At 42.8% G+C, this 16,303-nt stretch overlaps 1 protein-coding gene across 2 annotated transcripts in view; it reads right to left on the bottom strand.

Moving 5' to 3' along the window:
• Nucleotides 1-855: 855 nt before the first annotated feature.
• ube2j1 (ubiquitin-conjugating enzyme E2, J1) overlaps nt 856-16,303 on the bottom strand; it is a 41,500-nt gene continuing 26,052 nt past the window's right edge. The window contains exons 2-9 of one of the 2 annotated variants that reach the window (XR_014610354.1): nt 15,982-16,055; nt 15,618-15,749; nt 14,877-14,961; nt 9,818-9,923; nt 5,721-5,847; nt 5,323-5,442; nt 1,118-2,490; nt 856-1,017 (exon numbers count right to left, since the gene is read on the bottom strand). Coding sequence is in view for 1 of the 2 variants with exons in the window: in XM_084149114.1 (XP_084005240.1) it covers nt 2,230-2,490; nt 5,323-5,442; nt 5,721-5,847; nt 9,818-9,923; nt 14,877-14,961; nt 15,618-15,749; nt 15,982-16,055 (905 nt within the window). In the remaining variant the exon portion in view is untranslated. Of the gene's footprint in view, nt 2,491-5,322; nt 5,443-5,720; nt 5,848-9,817; nt 9,924-14,876; nt 14,962-15,617; nt 15,750-15,981; nt 16,056-16,303 lie in introns of both variants that reach the window. The other variant, XM_084149114.1, reaches the window with a different exon arrangement.

Genomic DNA, 16,303 nt, shown 5'->3' with positions numbered 1-16,303 from the left:
CATGGTGGTGGCAGCATCATGCTGTGGGGAAGTTTTTCAGCGGCAGGGACTGGGAGACTAGTCAGGATCGAGGGAAAGATGAACGGAGCAAAGTACAGAGACATCCTTAATGAAAACCTGCTCCAGCGCACTCAGGACCTCAGACTGGTGCGAAGGTTCACCTTCCAACGACACTAAGCACACAGCCAAGACAACGCAGGAGTGGCTTCGGGACAAGTCTCTGAATGTCCTTGAGGGGCCCAGCCAGAGCCTGGACTTGAACCCGATCGAACATCTCTGGAGAGACCTGAAGAAAGCTGTGCAGCGACGCTCCCCATCCAACCTGACAGAGCTTGAGCGGATCTGCAGAGAAGAAATGGGAGAAACTCCCCAAATACAGGTGTGCCAAGCTTGTAGTGTTATACCCAAGAAGACTTGAGGCTGTAATTGCTGCCAAAGGTGCTTCAAGAAAGTACTGAGTAAAGGGTCTGAATACTTATGTAAATGTGATATTTAAGTTTTCAATTTTTAATACATTTGCAACAAACAAAAATCAACCAGTTTTTGCTTTGTCATTATGGGGTATTGTGTGTAGATTTAGGGGGGAAAAATAACTTAATCAATTTTAGAATAAGGCTGTAACGTAACAAAATGTGGAAAAAGTCATAGGGTCTGAATAGTTTCTGAATGCACTGTACATATTTTAGAGAACACTTACTGGATGGTGAAATCTGATCTTTTATGTGCATATATCAAATGTGTTCGAAGCTCTTCAGATGACTTAATAGTGTGTTTGTGTAGTAATGGATAAATTAGTGTTACTTTCAGCCATCCATCATGACATAAAAAAAAACAATTTCAGACTGACACATAAAATAATAAAAAATTCCAAGGCATTTATTTTCTGATACAATGTTCATACCTACCGTACGTTGGGTTAAAATACAATCTGAAAAGATGGATAGATGTGTAAATGACATCTTGAGACTTGAAACAGTGAACCTGTCTGCAATGAATTCAGTATGCACATGAACCAAGCTGTCAATGAATTCAGTATGCACATGAACCAAGCTGTCAATTAATTCAGTATGCACATGAACCAAGCTGTCAATGAATTCAGTATGCACATGAACCAAGCTGTCTTCCATGTTTCAGATATCATGAGACCCCGACTTACGAGAGGACCTACTCTGGTCATTATATTTGCTTTGAAGTAAAATGTGCACACAACATTTAAACCTCTGCATTAGTCCCCAATCCCATTTCTTTTGAGGACTTCAAAAGGTAGGCTATAGTCGTACAGGCTCTTATAATCTCCCTTTCATTTAAGCACATGATTGACAAAGTTGGCAAGAGAGCAGGAACAGACTGGCACTCAGGCTATAAGATTGACAGACGTACAGTACGGATACTAGCCAGGTTGTATATGCTGCTGCTAAGTAGGAACAGCCAGAGCATTGGCTAGCCAGTCAGAAATGTAAATGACGTAACAGTTGAGCAGAAATTGTTAGCATCTTATCTATATACAATATGTTATGCATATTGCTTCCCTGTGCACAATTAAATAATTATTTTGAGACAATTTAATATCCTTCATTGTTTACATGTTATATGACACAGCATTCTTGTTTAAATATTGAGAGCAATCAGCAGTCCGTATGATAAACAGATGCCTGACAAATTAAAAAGGAGATATAGAGCAGACCTGGGTTCAAATACTATTTGAAATCATTTCACATACTTTATCTGTGCTTGCTTGAGCTTGCCTGGCTACATGGACCAATAGGATAATCCCAAAACAAAACAACTGGCATCCCAGGCAGGCTAGAGCAAAAACAAAGTATTTGAAAGATTTCAAATAGTTTCTGAACCCAGGTCTGATTCAGAGTCTCTCCTCTGGGGAGGTTTGGATACAATACTCCCATTCTTAAAAATGTAGTACATTCTAGAGTAAATTCAAAGTAACAGAAGACACCTTGGAGGTGTTGTGGTCAACCCCATCCTCCAAAGGAATGCAAGTTACCCTCATTGTAAACCAAGCCCTCTTTACTTAGTGAGAGTAAGTCACCAAGGCTATGCCTAACCCTCTATGAACAGAGGGGGGGGGGGGGATGTCCACGCTCTAGGCTGACACGGTAAAGACAAAGTCAGTTTGTTGCCAGCTAGGGTGTCAGGTCAGGTGGTAGGAGGGGCGGTTAACTCACTCGACTCAGGGGGGTGGTGGGTCTGGGGAGGTTAAGGTTAGTCTTGTCACAGCTCGTAGTCAAACTTGTACTCGTTGGTCAGGTAGACCCTGCGGAAGATGAGGGCAGCCAGGAGCAGGGTGAGCACCACGATGAGCACCACAGAGCCCATGTGGCTGGCGTCCTGAGGAGGGTGGGGGAAGGCGGGGAATGTGGGCCTGCTGGGGGCCTCTATCTGGTCTCTCTGTTGCTGCTGGGCCCGGCGCTGGTGGATGCTGGGGGCTGGGGGACTCACCTCCTCCTCACTGGCAGCTGGAGCCGCCTCGGCCTGCAGTGAGCACAGCATAGCATATACAGGATCAGACAGTGGACCAACACACATACATACACTGCATGAATACACACACACACACACACACACACACACACACACACACACACGTCACCACATACACACACTTACTTTGGGCCATCTTTCTAGAAGCACATCGGTTTTTCCCACCACCAGAGAGACATGATGTTACTTCACAGCAAAAGGTGTTTAACCTCTACGGGATCGGTGTCGCATACACTGGACGGTTGAGCTAACGTGCTAATGTGATTAGCATGACTGTTGTAAGTAACAGCAAACTTTCCAGGACATAGACATGTCTTATATGGGCAGAAAGCTTAAATTCTTGTTAATCTAACTGCATCGTCCAATTTACAGTAGCTATTACAGTGAAAAAAAGACCATGCTATTGTTCGAGGAGAGTGCACAAAAACAAAAAAACTTACAACGGCAACTGGTTTGATACATTCACCTCTGAAGGTAAATAATGTACTTACATTCAGTAATCTTGCTCTGATTTGTCATCCTAAGGGTCCCAGAGATAAAATGTAGCATAGTTTTGTTTGATAAAATCAATTTTTATATTCAAAATGTAGGAACTCGGTTCTACAGTTTGAACCCCTGCTGTCTCTGGCTCCACACCCACCCCGCCATCTAGATGTGTGAAGGTTAGTGTATAGTACCCTGTAGCTCAGTTGGTAGAACATGGCGCTTGCAACGCCAGGGTTGTGGGTTCGTTTCCCACGGGGGGCCAGTATGAAAATGTATGCACTTACTAACTGTATGTCGCTCTGGATAAGAGCGTCTGCTAAATAACTAAAATGTAAAATGTAAAAAATGTATAAGCTAATGATCCATCATGTATGACATTCCTGGGAGTGTGTAAACTTAACATATCATTTTTGTACGTTCTCTATAGTTATGTACTTGAAAATGTATCAATTGACCAATTCGGCACATTTGGGCAGACTTGATACAAAATAGTCCAGTATTGCAATGCTTCAACTGGATCAATCTGAAACTTTGCACACCCTGCTGCCATCTATTGGCCAACATCTAAATTGCGCCTAAACTGCAATTATATATTGTGGCCTTTCTCTTGCATTTAAGATAAAAAATAATAAAAGATAATACAAACAAAAACACTTGTTATCTTTTACTAGATCTAATGTGTTATATTCTCCTACATTAATTTCACATTTCCACAAACTTCAAAGTGTTTCCTTTCAAAATGGTATCAAGAATAGGCATGTCCTTGCTTCAGGTCCTGAGCTTCAGGCAGTTAGATTGGGGTAAATAAACAGTCCGATCCTTAAGAGGTTAATTCATGATCTTCTCAGAAAATGTGCATCTTACTTAACAGTTGGTCTTGGGAATAACAGTACAGTAAAATACAGTACAGTCATAGCAACCAAAAAGACTACAGTTGGTTGCTTTAAGGGGGAACAGGATTGTTTAAAGTGGCTTTAAGGGTGACGACTAAACAGTGAGAAATAGGGTACAGTTCAGGTTTTACACAGAGAGAGAAAGCTGAATCCCACTCCTCCTAGTTAGGGGATGGCTGCAGGCCAGGGAGGGCTGGCGCGCAGAAAGAGACATTGGGACAGAGTAGAGAGCGGTGAACAATGCGCTATAATCCTGCCTATATCACTCTGTTCAGTTTGATATAGGAAGAGCAAGGCAGACAGTCATGATGCAGTTAAGGTGTGGGATAACCACAGAACCAGAATGATTATTTCTATGGGGATAATGTCTGCCGGCCCCTCTCCCTGCCAGAGGTTATATCGGTCGTTTGTTACTGCATCCAGCAGCAGATGGCAAGTAAAATGTTCTCTCTCCTACTCAGGTCAGTTCAGTTCAGAAGGATTTAATCCCAATCTACATAGACCCTTATGTACGAAGCATGAAGAAACAATCCCTTCGTTCATCTTTACCATGCTTGGAAACTGCCATCTCAAAATTGCTATCATGTTTTCCAAATAAATAATTATGCCATTAAATAATACATTATAACACCGATTTCTAGCTGTAATCGGTTTATAAGAAAACACATCAGTTATTTTGAGTGTTGTCATAGGGGACTGCAATAAAGTGGCATCATGCCTCACTGGCAGTGAGTTGGTGCACAGTGAAGAACCTGTAGGGCCAGAGAGCAGAGTGCTGCGTGCACCGTCATCATACAGTATGATTACCTCCCGAGCCATTAAACACAGTGATTTAAAAAAGCGCTGTTCACCGAGTGAGTGACAGTGGCCGATGCAGCACAGCGGAGAACAGCGGAGCCACGATATTACATAAAGCACTATGAGAGATGAGGGATCATTTACGGGGTAACAACATTGCCATGCTCTCCCTTTTATACCACGTTCTGGAGCCCAGGGACCCCCCGCTGCTCCTCTCTATACCTCTCATAAATATTTAATTTAATGGCTCTGGAATAATAACGACAACGTCGCTGGAGAAAACAGTCTTCGGGACGTCGTCTGCGACAAGGCGGCACAATCGTGTTCAACCATGCCAACCTCTTCTATGGCAAATACATGAATAATCCCCCAGTATAGCAAATATCTTCAGTATGCAGTTGTTTCTCTGCCCACGTAGGTGGCAGACATAGCTTATTAAAATATGTGTAGGTGGGAGGTTTGTGGTGCAGGGTTTTCTCATCCACCAGCCAGCTCTCTCTCGCTTTCCAACCGTCTGTTTTCACAGTGCCTCAGAAAAGGACTTGAATGGAGCCTATGTCAGGAGCAGGAAAAAGTGCTGCTGGATTTTAATTGGCTGATCTCACAGTCCATCACCAGCTAGTATAACCCTGGTGGTGTTTGTTACCTGCTCAGCCTGGGCGTTCTCTTCTTCCTCCTGTCTCCCCGAGGTGGATGTCTCTCCCTGGGGTTCTGTTGGGGGCCCACTCTCCGCCCCTGTGCTCTCACTGCCCTGCCTGGACTCTGCCTGCAGGAAGCAACACACAGATGACGGTTGCTGTCACTCACTATGTACTCTAGCTCTTGTCAGCGGGCTGAGACAATATGCCTCGGGTGCAAAGCCCCGTCTTTGCTATTTTGCTGTCTGACTGCTTGACTGCACAAACGGGTTAAGACATGGAAACACGCGTTTCATCCAGTTCTGACATCTGGTAAAGGTTTTGAAGAAAATTGACTAGACTAGAATGTAAATAAACAACACCACATCGTGCCTGGGGTAGGATTGTGGCTGGTAGGCAGTTGTACCTTGAAGTTGATCTGCTGGGCGAGCGCTTGGTCCTCTTGGTCCTCTGGGCTGGGGTTGGTAGGGGAGGGAGCCAGGAGGGCTAAGTGCATGGAGCAGCCACAAGTCTCACAGCAGAAGTCCTGGGATCTGTCAGAGGGTCAGCGAGAGAGAGTGTGAGTTATGGACAAAAGGGTTTACATCGAATTTTCTTGGTTTTCCAGGAGCCAAATGGATTAATCTGACAAGCTGGGTAGAGAACATGTGACTCAATATATAAACTCAGTATATAAATGAGGGGAAATAATTCACCCCTAACAGTCCTCTAAGCAAAAGAGGGCCTGGATTTGTGTACATTTAGTATTTAGTACTGTATTTACTAGGATCCCCATTACTTGCTGCCCAGGCAGCAGCTACTCTTCCTGGGGTCCAAACAGGAATAAAACAATACATCATAATAAAACAAAAGTCTACATAATAAATAAAACAATACATCATAATAAAACAAAAGTCTACATCATAAATAAAACAATACATCATAATAAAACAATAGTCTACATCATAAATAAAACAATACATCATAATAAAACAATAGTCTACATCATAAATAAAACAATACATCATACAAGACATTGTGCATTATACACATTTACATTGCTCCAATATTCCTAATGTACAATATTAATATAATTAATAATATGTACAATATTGCAACGTGTGTGTGTGTGTGTGTGTGTGTGTGTGTGTATGTATGTCTATTGACGTGATTTCAACACGTCAATATCTTGCACAAAGACAAGTAGTGATGCAGTCTATCTCCTCTACTTTTACTTTGAGACAGGAGAGATTGACATGCATGTTCTTGATATTAGCCCTCAGTGTACATTTAAGGGCCAGCCGTTCTGCTTTGGGCGAACTATAATTTGCCGATGTCCTTCTTTGGAGCACCTGACCAACCAACTAGGCTTGTAATTTAACAATTCATATTTATAAATGCATACACGTTTGTTATTAAGGAACATGAAAGTTCACATGTTCCAAAAGGCATTTCTGCCCCAAAAACGCATAAAAAAACAGAACAAGAAAAACGTTAAAATGCCTCTCCTGTGAAGTAGTGACTTGCGGCATACGCCTTACTTCTTGAAATGGGTCACAAATAGAAAACAGTGAAGGACTAAGAGCGCTGCCTTGAGGTATAGCACACTACCTGGTTTACATTAGAAAGTCTTCCATTAAAGAAAACCTTCTGTGTTTTGTTAGATAGGTAGCTCTCTATCCACGATATGGCAGAGGATGTAAAGCCATAACACTTACGTTTTTTCAGCAGCAGTCTAACAAAACAGCTCCCACAATCTTCTTATTATCCATGGAATATAAAGTTGCGGATTAAGTTCGGAATGACAATTTCATGCGTACAACATCTAAAGACCTGCATCACAATACTGAGAGCTTTTCCGTATCTATAAGGATGTATTTGGGCGTTTTCGGAGGCTTTCTTTATGTTTTTTCAGAGCCCCCATACTGCACAACGAGGACAAGGAAATTAAAATGTTTCTCAATAACAAGTGAAATCGCTAAAGAAAAAGTGTCTGGACCCTTCTATAACATGTCATTTACATCAAATTCTCCGTTAACAATGTATTTTCATATTGAAGCAATGCAATTATAACAATGTGGACTGAAAACATGTTCAACATATTTAGCAAATATGGGGCAGGCTATTTAAATAACTAGGCTATAACAGACTAACATTTGATTTGTAGTTGATGACAATGCAATACATAAAATACCATAAATAAACAATTTGAAGCAACCAATTATTTAGCCTTGGCGCAAGTTCTGATTGACCAGTGAGGGGCCAAGCTTCGACACACCCACAACTTGTTTATTCATCAAAACCCAGCACTTTCATGCCACCGCGACCTTAATGCCGGTTGTGAAAATAACGAAAATATTTCTGACACACCCTGAACCGAACCAATGACGCTACCACCAGCACTAAAATGTACCATTGCGTTAGTGGTCCTCTGTAGCTCAGCTGGTAGAGCACGGCGCTTGTAACGCCAGGGTAGTGGGTTCGATCCCCGGGACCACCCATACACAAAAAATGTATGCATGCATGACTGTAAGTCGCTTTGGATAAAAGCGTCTGCTAAATGGCATATTATTATTATTAGGTTTGTTAAAATAGAGCCCTGAGTCGTTTGCTGGAGCTCCAAGCACAACAATATCAAATTTAGAACTAAACGTACACAAACTTCTAGGAGATTTGGTTTGTCAAAGATGACTCATGCAATTTGACAAGCCATATGGATTTAAACTCATTTTGTGAAGAAAATATTCAACTGTGGCTTGGAGAGCGATATTGACAGTTACAATAATATAAATATAAAAGATACAATTCCATCAATGAAGTTAAGCATGACATCCCAAGAGTTGCTGTTCTTCCAATGTAATATTCCCCCCAACCAATATCATGCTTTAATAGGCAAAAAAGACAACCATCTGAAATGTTTTCCTCCTCCAACTTCTGCATTATTAACGCTCGTCATTACAGCAGTCTGGCAGCCAGCAAAACTTTTGTGATAGCACAAACATAAACATTTATTTTCTATTTAGCAATTTCTATGTTCATGCAAGTGACTGATTGAACAAATCCTCACTATTAGTGTCTGCAATTTGGCAGTACGCCCAGAACCTTGTTTAGAGAAAGGATATCTCAGTTTCAAGGTCTCAGCTTAGAGAGAAGAAGCCTCGTGAGGTATTGGTCTGTCACATGCATGACCCAGTATTGGTCGGTCACATGAATGAAGCAAACGTTAATGATTAATTAATTATGAATAAGCTAAATCATGCAAATATGACTAGTCTGCAGTATATAAGAGAACTAAACGGGACTGCCCCGTTAGAGCTCCTGACAGACGTTCACTATGGTGCATGAAGTTTGTTTATTGTCAGTGCGCTGGAACTCTCCAGCGCACTGACAATAAACAATGATTAATTTAAGATTGACTTCAAGTGTCCCTGTGTAAGAATTTCCACGACACTTCTCTGGCAGTTTACTTTTCTGTCAGGAAACAGAGCCAACTCTGAAAACTATGGATGATTCTTCTGTTTCGCTGCTTCCTGCTGGGTGCCCCTGGCCCTGATGTTGACTGACAGCTTTCACAATTACCACAGGGCACGGAGACAACCAAGACGGGAGATCTGAATCAAAGCGAAGTTGCTGTCTCAGCCGCAGACATGACAGCCTTTTGTGAAACGGGCCTTTCTTTCATCCGGAAGATAAACAGGCAGGCAGGCAGGCTGTGCACTGTATGTATTTATAGACAGGGATATGTTCCTGTGTCACATCTTATCTTCATGTGTTAATTAAACAGCCAGTCGTTAAAGACCCCTGTCCTGATATGTTAATAGAACAGACAGTCATCTGGGATGCGGTCCAAATAGCACCCGATTCCCTTTATAGTGCACTACTTTTGACCAGAGCCCTTTAAAGGTAATAGGGTGCCATTCGGGATGCAGCCGCTGGACCCCTTGATCTTTTTATCAATCTCAAACTCAGAGCGAGTTTCTTCAGAGGGAGAGACCCGTAACAATGCGAGAAGAAGAGAATCAACATGCCCAGACGTTGCAGCCAGAGAGCCTTTCCCTCAGGCGCTAATGTTGCCATCTCATAAGGTCCCATGCTGGTGCCTTGGTTTCCCTGGTAATGAGCATAGCTATTTGTAGAGGGCACATCCACTGTGGCCAACGTGTTAATTACATAAGCATCGCTTTATGCCAACTTTGTTGAACAAACGCCTGCCCATAACCATATGTTCTGCAAGTACAGCTAGTCCATCTAATTGTATGTAAAGCTAGTGCGTGATACCATACCAGTATCCAACATACATACAGGCCTAATGTGTGTATTGTGTAATGATGCGTGTAAGGGTTAGGCACACATTGAAACAAAATGCATACAGACATATCACTCCAGACTGTTGTGTCCCCCCCCTTCTCACAGCATTGTTATCAGCACCATCCATCCATAAATCCATCTATCCGTTAGTGCACACAGGGTAAATACACTGGAAAGACAGTAAACAGTGGAGAGCTTTAATCTCTGTAATCTTACTTTTTGGCAAGGGCTCTCCTCTCCTCTGGGGTATAATCAAGAGATCCGATTGCACCCTCTCCTTTGGTTGGCATGAATCCGATTATAGCTATTAATGCCGTTCTGACTGAAAGACAAAAAAACAAGGGGGAAACAAAAAAGTTATGAAAGACAAAACTTATGTCTGTCAACTCGTAACAGCAGTGGATAAAGTGAGTCACTAAATCACATGAAATACCACAGCACATTCTGTAAAGTTAGCCGCCCATGTTATGTAATGCATTGTGGGAGGAATGCTTTGTTTTCTACTGCGTAAGCCTAGATTTACAGAGCCTCTCTGAGGACATTCACCACTGCAACTCCTCAAATATAATTCTCCAGATGACATGGGACACTTACAGTGGGGAAAAAAAGTATTTAGTCAGCCACCAATTGTGCAAGTTCTCCCACTTAAAAAGATGAGAGAGGCCTGTAATTTTCATCATAGGTACACGTCAACTATGACAGACAAAATGAGGAAAAACAATCCAGAAAATCACATTGTAGGATTTTGAATGAATTTATTTGCAAATTATGGTGGAAAATAAGTATTTGGTCAATAACAAAAGTTTCTCAATACTTTGTTATATACCCTTTGTTGGCAATGACACAGGTCAAACGTTTTCTGTAAGTCTTCACAAGGTTTTCACACACTGTTGCTGGTATTTTGGCCCATTCCTACATGCAGATCTCCTCTAGAGCAGTGATGTTTTGGGGCTGTCGCTGGGCAACACAGACTTTCAACTCCCTCCAAAGATTTTCTATGGGGTTGAGATCTGGAGACTGGCTAGGCCACTCCAGGACCTTGAAATGCTTCTTACGAAGCCACTCCTTCGTTGCCCGGGCGGTGTGTTTGGGATCATTGTCATGCTGAAAGACCCAGCCACTTTTCATCTTTAATGCCCTTGCTGATGGAAGGAGGTTTTCACTCAAAATCTCACGATACATGGCCCCATTCATTCTTTCCTTTACACGGATCAGTCGTCCTGGTCCCTTTGCAGAAAAACAGCCCCAAAGCATGATGTTTCCACCCCCATGCTTCACAGTAGGTATGGTGTTCTTTGGATGCAACTCAGCATTCTTTGTCCTCCAAACACAACGAGTTGAGTTTTTACCAAAAAGTTATATTTTGGTTTCATCTGACCATATGACATTCTCCCAATCCTCTTCTGGATCATCCAAATGCACTCTAGCAAACTTCAGACGGGCCTGGACATGTACTGGCTTAAGCAGGGGGACACGTCTTGCACTGCAGGATTTGAGTCCCTGGAGGCGTAGTGTGTTACTGATGGTAGGCTTTGTTACTTTGGTCCCAGCTCTCTGCAGGTCATTCACTAGGTCCCCCCGTGTGGTTCTGGGATTTTTGCTCACCGTTCTTGTGATCATTTTGACCCCACGGGGTGAGATCTTGCGTGGAGCCCCAGATTTATTTATTTATTTATATGCCATTTAGCAGACGCTTTTATCCAAAGCGACTTACAGTCATGCGTGCATACATTTTTGTGTATGGGTGGTCCCGGGGATCGAACCCACTACCTTGGCGTTTCAAGCGCCGTGCTCTACCAGCTGAGCTACAGAGGACCACTCGAGGGAGATTATCAGTGGTCTTTTATGTCTTCCATTTCCTAATAATTGCTCCCACAATTGATTTCTTCAAACCAAGCTGCTTACCTATTGCATATTCAGTCTTCCCAGCCTGGTGCAGGTCTACAATTTTGTTTCTGGTGTCCTTTGACAGCTCTTTGGTCTTGGCCATAGTGGAGTTTGGAGTGTGACTGTTTGAGGTTGTGGACAGGTGTCTTTTATACTGATAACAAGTTCAAACAGGTGCCATTAATACAGGTAACGAGTGGAGGACAGAGGAGCCTCTTAAAGAAGAAGTTACAGGTCTGTGAGAGCCAGAAATCTTGCTTGTTTGTAGGTGACCAAATACTTATTTTCCACCATAATTTGCAAATAAATTCATAAAAAATCCTACAATGGGGTTTTCTGGACATTTTTTTCTCAATTTGTCTGTCATAGTTGACGTGTACCTATGATGAAAATTACAGGCCTCTCTCATCTTTTTAAGTGGGAGAACTTGCACAATTGGTGGCTGACTAAATACTTTTTTTCCCCACTGTATAACAATATGTTCAGGAGACAGAGAGAGCTTCTCCACATTTCAATGATATGGCTGCTTCAGGGGGGTTTCTATATTCAACCTCAGAGCACCTGGATGTTGATTTGATGAACAGCTCAAAATCCATGGATGATTTGAATGAACAAACTTTTTAAAAAGTCTAGAAAGGGCATAGACTACAACACTTCCACCATTTTTGGGGGGATATAATAAGCAGCAATGAAATCAAGTCTAAACATCAGCAGCAGGCTAACGGGAGGCAGAAAATGGGAAAGAGAAGAGAGAGAGGTTAAGGAGGCTTGCTACCCAGTGAAAGCCTGCTTCAACAGATAATGATTTAGTTGAAGAATGCTCTCAAGGTGATATCAGTGTGAATTCTCTCTCCACAAATTATTAAACCAGTAAGCGTAGGCTCATGTACTGCAAAACAAGCATAAGCTAGGAATCAATGTGGCTGGCCCTCCGGTGACATTGGTTGCATCCCAAAAAGAACCCTATTCCCTTAATAGTGCTCTACTTTTGATCAGAGGCCTAGAGGCACTATAAAGTGAATAGGGTGCTATACTGAACAAAAATATAAACGCAACATCTAAAGTGTTTGTTACATTTCATGAGCTAAAAAAATATATCCCAGAAACGTTCCATACGCACAAAAAGCTCATCTGTGTGCTTGTCGTCCTCACCAGGGTCTTGACCTGACTGCAATTCGGCGTCATAACCGACTTCAGTGGGCAAATGCTCACCTTCTATGGCCACTGGCATGCAGGAGAAGTGTGTTCCTCACAGATGAATCCCGGTTTCAACTGTACTGGGCAGATGGCAGACAGCATGAATGGCATCGTGTGGGCGAGCGGATTGCTGATGTCAACGTTGTGAACAGAGTGCCCCATGGAGACGGTGTGGTTATGGTATGGGCAGGCATAAGCTACGGACAACGAACACAATTGCATTTTATCAATGGCAATTTGAATGCACAGAGATACCGTGACGAGATCCTGAAGCCCATTGTCGTGCCATTCATCCACCGCCATCACTTCATGTTTCAGCATGATAATGCACGGCCCCATGTCGCAAGGATCTGTACACAATTCCATGGCCTGCATACTCACCAGACGTGTCACCCATTGAGCATGTTTGGGATGCTCTGGATCGACGTGTACGACAGCGTGTTCCAGTTCCCACCAATATCCAGCAACTTGGCACAGCCATTGAAGAGGAGTGGGACAACATTCCACAGGCCACAATCAATAGCCTGATCAACTCTATGCGAAGGAGATGTGTCGTGCTGCAAATGGTGGTCACACCAGATATTGACTGGTTTTCTGATCCACTTCCCTAACCTTTTTTTTTTTTTAAGGTATCTGTGACCAACAGATGCATATCTGTATTCCCAGTCATGAGAAATCCATAGATTAGGGTCTAATGATTTGATTTCAATTGACTGATTTCCTTATATGAACTGTAATTCAGTAAAATCTTTGAAATTGTTACATGTTGCGTTTATATTTTTGTTCAGTGTATTTGGGCATTGAGATTCCACTGGAACTTATTATCCAGCTTTTCCACCACAGTGAGCTGTTAATGCATCCGAGTGAACTTGTACTGGAGAGCTGAGACACCAAAAACCCAGCAGGGGATGTCCAATCTCTGGGCCATGGCCTCATTGGCTTGCCATGTGACCCTGCAGGGCAAAAGGGGGAGTTTGTCTGTCACAACCGGTTTGTCCACATGATTACATTATGTTATTAATTCCCAAACCCTTACTATGGACTAAGCTTTTTTTGGCTCATCCAAAATACCCCTAAAGTAATAGAAATAAATGCAGCGTGGCATATCTATATTCTCCCATTGAATTCTATCTGATAACATTTTCATACTTTTGGTACGGAGAGTAACATGAGAACACTCAGAAAAAGAATGGCTTAACAGTGGTAACTGAAATCAGGCCAGAAAAGAATGGAAATATCAGACTTTAGGTACGAAGGAAGTAGCGTATTGCCTGCTGCCAACACAGATCTTTGTGAGCGAATAAGATGTGCGAGCCAAATCTATATTTCCAGTGACACTTTCTCTTATTTACTTTGTTCTGCTATGAAGTCTTCTTTTCAGCCGCTTCCAGTTTCGACTCCTTAAATTGCTGGGAAAAAGCCCAATGATCTAGAACAACGTTGAGCAAAAAAACATTTGCATATCTGCCTTAATTTAAATTCTAATGAAGTCTTAAAGGAAAACTCCACCCAAAAACTATCTTCTGGTATTTGTTTCATTAATCCATTGTTGACATAGTCCCAAAATGTTTTGCTTTCAAAAATATGTAACTTTCAAAATACAGAAATCATCCCTGTATGATGCATTTTGCAAAAATACGGGGATGATTTCTGTATTTTGAAAGTTACATATCTTGAAAACTTCATTGCTGACAAGCTAAACATTTTGGGACTATGTCAACAATGGACTAATGAAACAAATACCAAAATATAGTTTTTGGGTGGAGTTTTCCTTTCATCTCTAATTTCTTCCTGTTGGTCCCTGCCAGGCAGAGAGCAAGTGAGTGGGGATGCTAGGCTAAGTTTTAGTGCAGCAGCTGGAGGAGTAGGGGGAACAAGGACTGTGTGGGGAGCCGGGTGTGTGTGGGGAGCTGGGTGTGTGTGGGTCTCCAGGCTAGAGGAGACAGGGCCTAGCTATCGGGCCTATAGCTGCAGGTGTAACGGAGTTGGATTGGTAACCTGACTCTCATGCTTGAAATTTCTCTACTCGCACTACCGAACTGCTAGATTTTCAGTAGCGTTGTTGGCTAAGATGTTATCAAGCGGGCAGTCACGTGTGTTTGCGAGGCAGAGGATCCGAAATCGAGTACCAGTGAGGAAGGAAGCTATACTGTTAAGCAGACAGTGACACCTGCTACACAGGGATACCTACTGCTCCAAGATGGCTGCCATGTCTCTGGGTGGTGGCCGGAGATGCTCAGACAGATCTTCTTCCCCACCTCGAATCTCCCATTGGGCTGAAAAAGAAGCATTAACATAGAATTACATATAGAACACATATATAATATAGAGTAGTGATTTATAGGATTTGTATGATAAGATCTTGATTACCATATCGCTGTCTATGACAACCAGGCTGAACAAGCAACAAGGAGACAGTAAAACATACAGAGGGGCAGGGTGGAGGGAGGCTGGGGGTGGTTGATGGGAGGGATTTTAAGAGAAAGAAAGAGTGCCTTCAAAGACTGGACATAAAAAAAGACTAACAACCTTTCTGATCCACTGGCTTTTATGAGCCCGTCATTGGTTCTTCAGGTTATTATTGGTGCATGAAAAACACATCCCCTCTTCTTTACCACAGAACCATTCAAATCCTCTGTGACAGGGACATTTTAGTCATTTTTAGCAGACACTCTTATCCAGAGCGACTTACAGTTAGTGAGTGCAATGACAGTGCAAAGACAGCCAGGTCTTTGTTCTGACAGTAGTGGCTCGGTGTGATGTAACCAGATGTGGCTGTTGGTTATGGCAAGATGTCTATAGCTGTCCATCTTCCAGCCTTGATCATTTGATTAGCTGCCTTTCGTCGTTACTTCAACTAACACATAATTGGCTGTGATTGATCGAGAGAGGGGGATATCGTCATAAGTGTGTGTGTGTTTTGGTTGCTTACTGTGAGTAGAATGATGCTGGGGGGCTTCATGGGGTACTCCGGGGGCAGCACGATCCTGCCGTGGTAAACCCCACCGTCAAAATCCGAGTCAGGGGGCCCGCGGACAGAGAAGTGCCACTCAAACAGATTATCCTGCGGGTACACAACAAGTCAGTCAAATGAACACATTTCAATGATTGGTCCAGCTAGCTAGAGAACATCCTTCTCTATGTGTTTTGTGTGGGGTTGTTTGTTGACTTGTAAGAAACATAGGGAAGTACACACCCATGACAAAAACACTCTATGTTGATAATGAGGAGAACTGGGATGTTTGTTGTGCTGATGATGAGCCCAAGTGAGTTTGGGTGTCCCAGGTGTGACTCACCTCCAGTGGCTGGGCGTGGTAGTGCTCTGTGGGGTCCCTCAGTTCAGCTGCCTCCTTCATCAGCCTCTTTACAGCTAGCACCGACCCAGCGAAGAGAACAAACATTCAAACAAACATCACAGTAAGCCCCAGGTAAAACGATTAGCTGACATCCTCTCACTCTTTATCCCAGCAGACACAAAGCTTGCAGTTTACTTCCACTGGCATGTGATTTCCCAGCTTCTCCAGCTGTCTTTCTACATCCTCATATCCATCCATAAACAGACACTACAGCAGACTAAACTCCTGATTTGAGATGCACAGGGCTGGAAAAGCACTGAAG

The sequence above is a fragment of the Coregonus lavaretus genome (genome assembly GCF_964263955.1).
Source record: "Coregonus lavaretus genome assembly, chromosome: 31".
In the NCBI taxonomy this organism is placed as follows: domain Eukaryota; kingdom Metazoa; phylum Chordata; class Actinopteri; order Salmoniformes; family Salmonidae; genus Coregonus; species Coregonus lavaretus.
This window is presented reverse-complemented; position numbering and strand designations above follow the sequence as displayed.